The sequence below is a fragment of the Dunckerocampus dactyliophorus genome, chromosome 13 (genome assembly GCF_027744805.1).
Source record: "Dunckerocampus dactyliophorus isolate RoL2022-P2 chromosome 13, RoL_Ddac_1.1, whole genome shotgun sequence".
NCBI lineage: Eukaryota > Metazoa > Chordata > Actinopteri > Syngnathiformes > Syngnathidae > Dunckerocampus > Dunckerocampus dactyliophorus.
The window spans coordinates 11,701,640-11,710,315 of NC_072831.1; the positions used below are offsets into that span (position 1 = coordinate 11,701,640).

Genomic DNA, 8,676 nt, shown 5'->3' on the forward strand with positions numbered 1-8,676 from the left:
AACTACCGACCAGTTTCTTTATTGACAAATGTGTAAATAAGAATGAATTGCAAGCGGACAGCCAATACGGATACAGAGCTAACATTTCCATTTCCGTGGCACTAATTGAAACAACCGAAATAACCTGTAGACAGCAGAAAGTAAGCAGTTGCAGTATTAATGGATTTGACAAATGCTTTCAATACAATTAATCACAATATCCTAACTTAAAAATTAGAAAGGTATGGAATCGGAAGGTTAGTCTTAAACTGGGTATGAAGCTACTTAGCAAACAGGAAGCAATGTGTGAAGCTAGGAGAATATACATCTGCAAAACATAAAGCAAAATTTGTTACGGACCAAAAATCAGTCCAAACTCTCTGTTGTTTTCTGGTATTACCATATCTAACTTATTGTGTGGTGATATTGGGAAATAATTCTAAAAGCACACTTCACTCGCTAACTGTGCTACAAAAAAGGTCAGTTAGGATAATCCAAAATGCCGCTTATAGAGAACAAACAAACCCTTTATTCCTAAAATCACAATTATTAATATTTGCTGATCTGGTAAACTTTCAAAAAGCTAAAATTATGAATCAAGCCTAATTTTTGGGTAGCACATCCTGCTACACAAAAACGTAATACAATTCTTCTCAACAAGAGAGGAGAAATACGACCTTAGGGAAAAATCCAACCTAAAACCTTCAGCATATCAGTATGTGGAATCAAATTATGGAACGGACTGAGTAAAGAACTCAATGCACTAAAATGAGCAATTTTAAAAAACAGTACAAGCATTGATGTTTACAAAGTACAAGGAATACAAGTGTATATACAATGTTATGTCTCACCACTACTACACTTACTACTAACTGTTCATTTCTTTGTGAGTACATTGTATGTACTCCCTATGTTTCTGTTAACTACTAACCTTTTCATCTGTTATTCTTATATATTCATTATGACGGTGGTATAGCTCATTTACAGTGATTATAAACCTTGACTCTGATTGTACCACATTGTGATACTGTCTTATCATTTTCCTATGTATTGAAGATTGGCATTTGGAATAGAGGAAGTGAACAAATGTATTGTAATTGATGTGAAACAGAGGGGTTAGGACTAAATAAGCTATTCTCCTTCCTACTCCGTTTGGACATGTGGAACTGTGAATTGTACTATGTGATGTATTCCAATGTAACTTGTATGCGTGTTCAAAATGAAGTAAACCATTACCATTACCACCATAACGTCCATCCATCCATATTCAATGCCGCGGTACCATTAACACTTTAACAGAAAACATTCTTTACATTTTTCGAGAGCAAAGTCATAATTTTTCCAAGAATAAAGTCAGAGGTTTTTGAGAATGAAGAAGTTACCCAAAAAAAACCCAATGTTTAAGAAAATAGTATCCAAATTTTTGGCGAATACAGACAATTACAAAAATTACGAATCGGAAAATTAAGAGAATAAATTAAATTGCTAATTATGAGAAAAAAATTTATGACAAAAAAGTCTTGATGTTACATAAAACAAGTGATAATCCATCCATCCATTTTCTATACCGCTTCTTCCTCTTTAGGGTCACGGGGGCATGCTGGAGCCTATCCCAGCTGACTTCGGGCGACAGGTGGGGTACACCCTGGACTGGTCGCCAGCCAATCGCAGGGCACATATACAAGTGATAATGTTACATGAAAAATGTCGTTACATCCCAAGAGAAGACTCGTCACTCGTCAAGTTGTAATATATGAGAAATAATAATAAGAGCATAATAATACAATAATAAATAACAATACAGATCACCACAAAAAAATGAAATGGTTAGTTGTATCCTTTACCCAGAGGTGTTAGTCTTTACTATTACCCAATGAATCCAGCGTTATTGAAAAAGATGAACTGATTTCATGACGCATTGGTGCAGTCCTTAAGCCTCGTCATGGAATTAGTCAGTGACCGTTGAAAGAGGAGTTTTCTAAGTTTTGAATGGCTGCCGCAGGGGCGCTGCAGTCGAGTCGTTCCTGCGGCAACGTTCAGTCGATGGTGATATATGCTGATTCTCTTATCGCATTGATGTTGTCCGCGCTGCAGGTGGAGGCCACATTGTACACTCGCAAGACAGGAAATAAAACTTGATTGCGAGTGGAATACGTGTGACTTGGATGGAGTTTTGTATTGATTTTCCTTCATTAAATATTGCGCAATGAAATCGGTTCATTCTTGTTTAACGACATGTATATTGCTGCTCTTTAGAGGTGCACGCAGTGGCTGCTGTTGTCACATTGCTGTGACTGCTGTGTTCATTCACGTAGACATTTTAATGAGGAGTAAAGGGAAATCTTAAAATGATTATTTAAAAAAAAAACAAAAAAACAAGTGCACAGCAAATTTTCACAGCAGAACACCTTGAATGTATTACTCATATCATCATATTTCATGGCTAAGTGTATCCTCGCTACCTGCACAAAGAAGTGTTTGCTCTTCTTTCAGAATGAACTAAATTGTCATTGCTTATTAGGGGGAGTACTGTAGTTCAAAATAGCAGGACTGTATTACAGTGCATCATTGATGAAGTCTTTATTTGGCACCTTGTAACACACCTTTGCTGTATGAATATCAGTGTACACCGCATGTACTCAGAATGCATATCCACACAATTGGCTGATATTCGGTTTATCAACCAAGGACTTATTTTCTGTGTTCATTGGAGAGGGTATGCTCTTTACAATATGCCCTTGTGGAAATAATATGTGAGTTGCAGTCAAGTGTGAGTGTGTGGGAGGGATGTTTTTTTTCCCATTTTGGCCCTGATTTGTATGAAAACATATTTTGTAAAGAGCAACAATGGAAAATATTGTAGATAATGAAAAGTGGGATTAATAATTGTTTTAGTTAGTCGAGCACAAATAGATGAGTCAGCATGTGAGCTTCTCTGGAGCCCAAACCGTTGAGAGCAGGTGCATGGAGGAACAGGCCCGCTCCCTACAGGACAACAAGTCACGTTTGAAATCTACGGACTGACATAAAATTGATCAAAACTACGTTATTAAATACACATTCCTGAGACACAATGTATCAAGTTAAGTGATGCTTTTGCTCGGAATATAATGTTTGGCTGGAGGTTGAAAAGTTAAACGTAGCCAATATTTTTATATAAATTGTTATATGACTCAATCACTACACTTTAGAAAGTAACTAACTAAATGTTGAATGAAGCCAAGTCGTTTCGCCTTTATTTAACCAGGTAGGATCAAGTGAGAACAGCCTCTCATTGACAGTGATGACCTGGCAAGAGGCCCCAGCATAAAGTAACAACAAAAGTAAAAAAACAACAACAACTGAATAGAATTAGTCAGTTTTTAACTGACGAGCACGTCACTGTAGCGCACTTCCTGCTTTCCAGCATGCTTTGCTGGACTGATTTGTAAATAGTTGTTACTATGATGTGTTTGATGTTATACACGTTGGTATTTATCATTCCACGTAGTATTAGTAGGTGCCCTGTATGGTTCTGCTTATCTCTGGGTGTGATCTTTTTACCTGCCACCATAACCGTTAGTGTTCTGTGTGGTTACCCCCCTTCATCCTCACTCTATGGTGAGCTCACTGGAACCGATTCATATTCACTCAACTTTTAACAATGTCAGATTCACTTAATAGTATGACGTGCAATCTATAGCCTCAATTTTATTGGTGTAGCTATGGTGTTTCTTTTCTTTTTTTTTTTTTTTTACAGTGTAGCATGAAATCAGGTGTTTGTGCCACGTTCTGCACCCACTATTCGTGCTCACAGAGCTCAGAGCAACTTTTCACGTCAATAGTCAATGCTATGTAGTCAGTAGCAAACAGACATTATATATGCATATAGTCGATGGTGCAGTCTGACCTTCAACATACAACTGGAGCTCAAAGAGTGTGATTAAACAACTCTTAACCTGTCGAAACCAACAACTGGCATGTCTGGAGAAGCCCAAGGTGATTTATAATGTATAATGTGAAGTATTGAAATTCTGCAGGCTTGAATATAAGTCAGAAGATAGTTAAATAGTCATTCAAACCTTTTTAATGTACTACAGGGCCACAGTGCACGCGCACACACACACACACACACACACACACACACAAACACACACACACTAGCCTTTTCTTTGGAGAGCCCACCCTCACAAAACAGCAGCAGGGCCCCTTTGTCCAAGAGGGGACCTGGGAGCCATCATTAGCACTGATTACCGCTGACCAGTTTGACAACTTTATTGACTGAAAGAAACACTTTTTTTTCACCTATCACCCCTTACCCGTCCGTACTCTCAATAGAAACAGAAATATTCTGACATTCTGTGAAACAGACGGACACAAAAAAAGATAAAGAGCAAAAAAGCCTCATGACCCCCTTTTTGATTTGGGCTCACCCTGTTTCCGCCCCTCTCTCTTCACAGACATTTGGCTTCTGTCTCGCTCAAGCTGTAAGCCTTTTGTCCGTTTCAGAAGTTACTGGGGGCTAATTCACTGCGAATTGGAGGGAACCAGGTGTCTGGCCCATCAGTTGGAAAGGATAAACTTGAACTTGTGCTTCCTCTTTACTGGGGGTCACGTGTTCTCTTTCCGAGTAATAATAGCACGAAAATGCAGATCGTGTTCATGTGACTATATTGTCACAGCATAAGCCCACATTTAGGGGGGACGCAAACTATGCTGCAGATAAAAAATAGTTTCATTTTTGTCCTTTTGACAGACACCATTTTAAAAAGTGTTAAGTAAAATATGATTTATTACTTAAAAAAAACAAGTCCGTATATCCAAAGCCATTCCCGAATTGAGACTGTGAAAATGTGGCCTTTTTATTTTTATACACCGGAAGTGAACAAACTTAAAAAAATAAAATAAAATAAGCGAACGAAAAATAAAGTGTCTACATGTAAAAGAGATGGCGTGAATGATTTTTCAGTAGAAGCAAGTTATAAGAAGTGGGCTATTCTTTCGGACATGTTGAATTGTGCAATCGTAACCATGTGACGCTCCTTATTGTAACGTGTTCAGCATGTCCGAAACAAATACAACATACAATAAAATCAACGCCTGGATTTTATGTATTCATTTTTTGCATGCCTTATTTCCACGTTTGCACCATGCAAACCGTGCAATGGCTACGCATTCCGTCCAAGATTGATGACGGGTGTTCGTCCATGCGCGCATTAATAAGGCTCGATAGTGCACGTCCGCAATCTGCTGTGTTTTCATCTGCATGATCTCTCTAGCACGTCATCCGGGTTAGTGAGTCGGCCTCTCGCTGACCTCTCGCTGACCCATCGCTGTCACCCTGCATTACCGACGCACAGCATGCTGGTCAATTAGGACTCGCTGTGAAACGTGTCAGGTTGGACAGACAGCCATTAGAAGGCATGCAAACTGCTAATGCCAAATAATGCTAAATGGTTTAAAACCTTCTGTATTTTAATATCGGGTCACTTTGCCAGATTTTCCTCCAAACACCAATAACAAAAAACTAGTCTCTTGATCCACAATTATTTTTTATTAAGTTACTTTTTTTTTGTTCCTTTTACTGAAACACAACGTCACTAAAGCGCGCATGCTCAACAGGTTCACCTGTGCACAAGTATTAAAAAACATCAAGCAGAAATGAATATGAAATCCAAAAAGACAGAGCAGATAGTTTTAAATAGGCAAATAAACATTATTTATAAAACTTTGAAAGTAACGTAAAAATAACACAGTTCTTTTTTTTCCCAACATGAAATACCCACGAAAAACAGCAGGTTATATAGGCGCTCGTTATTATGCCTTCATTTTCTTTTTTTCAACTCAAGGGGGAGTTATTATCCGTATGTTAGATGCAAAATAATAAAAGTATAGGCATCACAGATCTTCTCGTCTTTTTGGCAACCGTCAAATATCCAAATGTGTGCGTGTGTGTCTGTGTGTGTGTGTGTGTGTGTGTGTGTAACTCAACGCAGGCACTATGAGTCGTTTTATTCGATTGTCTTTCACTCGTAACCTCCCTTTCCTTTCATTCATCAGGAGTGGAGCCAGAGTGGTCAGATGTCACATTCACTGTCGCTGGAGGTGATGGAGATGGCCGAGGCCGCCGCTTTGCTGGACAGGCTCGCCTCCGGACTGGACGAGTTCCCCAGACGGTCCACGGTGCCGTCCTCGTCCGCCAGGGAGCGAACAGAGCCGCCGGACAGGACCTGCTGCTGCAGCCTGGGTGGACAGAGGACGTGCATTTGAGACATGACATCAGAAAGCATCACATGATTACAATAAAGGCGAGACAACAGGGACGCTGTCTAGGAGCAAAACACGTGGCAGACACGAAGCACTATTAATTACTTCAAAAGAAGGCTAAAAAAATCAGTCTCGTGATGTTTTTGCTATAATAAATGACACACAGTAAAATAGAAAGTAACCAGCTGTTATAGTTGATTCAGTTGTAACATGCATATTAACTCAGTCATTGGAACGAAGCAGAAATCATCATCAATTTAACAGGGACGATTATTACGGGCAATTTTTAAAAAATAATATTTTCATTAAAATGTATGAATTGAAGCCTTCCAAAAAACAGTAAACAGTAAACAGTAAACAACACAAATAGATGCTATTTTTCCTGTAATTATTGTGGAAATGTTGAAATGATTGAAGTGTGCACCTGTTCTTACAGGGACAGAATCAAATCAAAATAACCTAAATGTTTCTTTACAAAATATTTAATTAGACTTTAAGAGATTTGGTGCAATAGAAATGCCCCCATATTTTAGGATTAGCCTTAGAGCAGGGTTTCCCCCCACAGAGGGCTGCATACAGAAAAATGAAAGCATAATTTGATATTTATAATTTCGTAAAAGGGCTAAAAAAAAAGCTTTATATACTGTATGTCTACATAGGCCTGTTTTTTAAATACCCAGCGTTGTGCTATTAATACTTATTTTATAGACTGAAGCTGGTGGATAATTTTTGCTCTATTTTTCAATGTTTTGCTATTTTTGTTTGTTAGTTTGTTGTTATTAATTAGATTTGTACAAGACAAAAAAAAACGAGCGAGCCGCGGTGTAAAATGGCCCCCAGACAGCACTTTGGATCCCGCTGCCTTAGGTAATATGGATGTATTTTTTCTTAAAGCTCTTAAAGACTGCACGGAGGTTGGTCTTCAAATACACGGGTTTACCTGTTCTTGGCAGCCGCGGCTCTGTCTCGTTGTCTTCGGTTTTTGAACCAGTTTCCGACTTGTGTGGGTGTAAGTCCAGTAGCCTGTGCAAGCTCTCGCTTTTTACTGGGATTCGGGTATGGATCCTGCAAGTACCATTCTCGTAACAAGTGCCGGGTCCGCTCCTTGAAGCAGTGGGTTTTCTGCTCTCCATCCCATATGGTTCTGGGCAGGGGGAACTTCTTCCGTACCCTGTATTTGTCAACCGGCCCCAGCGGGCGTCCCCGCAGCTTCTCGGCCTCCTGGTAATGTGCTTCGAGCCACAGCGCCTGCAGCTTGCTGTGCGACTCTTTGGTGAACTTGTTGTTCTCCAGGATGTGGTAGAGTTCGCGGAAATTGCCGGTGTGGAAAGCGACGACGGCCCTGGCCCTCAGCACCGACTCGTTCTTGTTGAGGACCTCGCAGGCTGCCGGGGCGACGGGCAGCGACCACAGAAAGCGGCCGAGGCGACCCACGTCGCCGCTCTCCTCCAGAGTCTCGCACACCCCGGCGACCTGCTGGGGGCTGAAATTCAAGATGGGCAGCTGAAACATGGAGGCTTCTCCTGGGTCTCCCCCTCCTTGCTCCTCTCTCTCCTCCACGTCGACTCCTTGGGCTGCTTTACGCGCGCCAAGGCGATCCAAGACGCGCGCGCGCACACACACACACACCCACACACACACCCACCCACACACAAACAAGGCAATCCCAAAACTGAAGACAAGCGATGGTCTGGCCAAGCCGGGGAGATGAGGAAGAAGGATGCCGTTGAAGGGGTGGAGGCAGCCTACCGTATCCTCACTAGCATCCTCGCTATCGGTCAACTTGGAAGGACACAGAAAGAACACTGGAGCTGCGATGTATCTTTCAAGGTGGGCTGGGATTGAAAGTAGGAGAGGATTAAATCCGAAGCAGAGGTGTATTTTTTTTAAAGGCGGGGTGGGGGGGGGGGAAGAAAAAGACAGTCAAACCCACTCCGATGATTTCCTATTGGACTTGGCAGATTGGCTGCCCGGTTGCCATGGCTGCACGTCAATCACTGTCAAGTTGGCCCAATCAGGCGCGCAGCAGATCTCAGCGCCTCCCTTTTCAAAACACAATATAAACATTTTGACCTTTTTGCTTGGCGTCTTTAGACGCATCGTCGTCGCGATTTGCAAACATGAAAAAAAGACGCTTGAGTCCAGAACCTCCTTACGAGCATTTTACCAACATATCATGGCTCTTTCTGTACGTGACGAAATAATACTACACATTTATGCATCATCTGTATTATTTCTGTCCAAATCAATGTGTCACATTTGAGTGTATAGGATTATCACGTCCCTGGCAGGCTTTAGTATCATCCACACTCCGTTTTGTGCTCAGGCTGATTTAGTAAATAAGAGGGCGGATAGATAGCGCAGATGGTTTCAAGTGTCGGGTCAGATTATTTCATGGCTGGATACAGTACTAAAGTTCACTCTGACGGAAAGGCCCGATATTATTTTCAC

General features: G+C 40.9%; 1 protein-coding gene across 1 annotated transcript; it reads right to left on the reverse strand.

Annotated features, from left to right (window-relative positions):
* Positions 1-206: 206 nt before the first annotated feature.
* On the reverse strand, positions 207-8,114 carry six6a (SIX homeobox 6a). Its single transcript, XM_054797646.1, has 2 exons — positions 7,166-8,114; positions 207-6,201 (listed from the first exon to the last, which is right to left on the reverse strand). Exons 1-2 carry the CDS (start codon positions 7,735-7,737, stop codon positions 6,036-6,038), a joined length of 738 nt encoding a protein of 245 aa, XP_054653621.1. The 5' UTR covers positions 7,738-8,114; the 3' UTR covers positions 207-6,035.
* Between the last annotated feature and the right edge of the window lie 562 nt (positions 8,115-8,676).

Bases quoted from the DNA above. Each gene is read 5' to 3' on its own strand.
- six6a (XM_054797646.1), bottom strand. From the start codon at position 7,737: ATGTTTCAGCTGCCCATCTTGAATTTCAGCCCCCAGCAGGTCGCCGGG. The intron at 6,202-7,165 runs GTAAACCCGTGT...CTGTCCACCCAG, and splicing joins GCCGCGGCTGCCAAGAACAG to GCTGCAGCAGCAGGTCCTGT.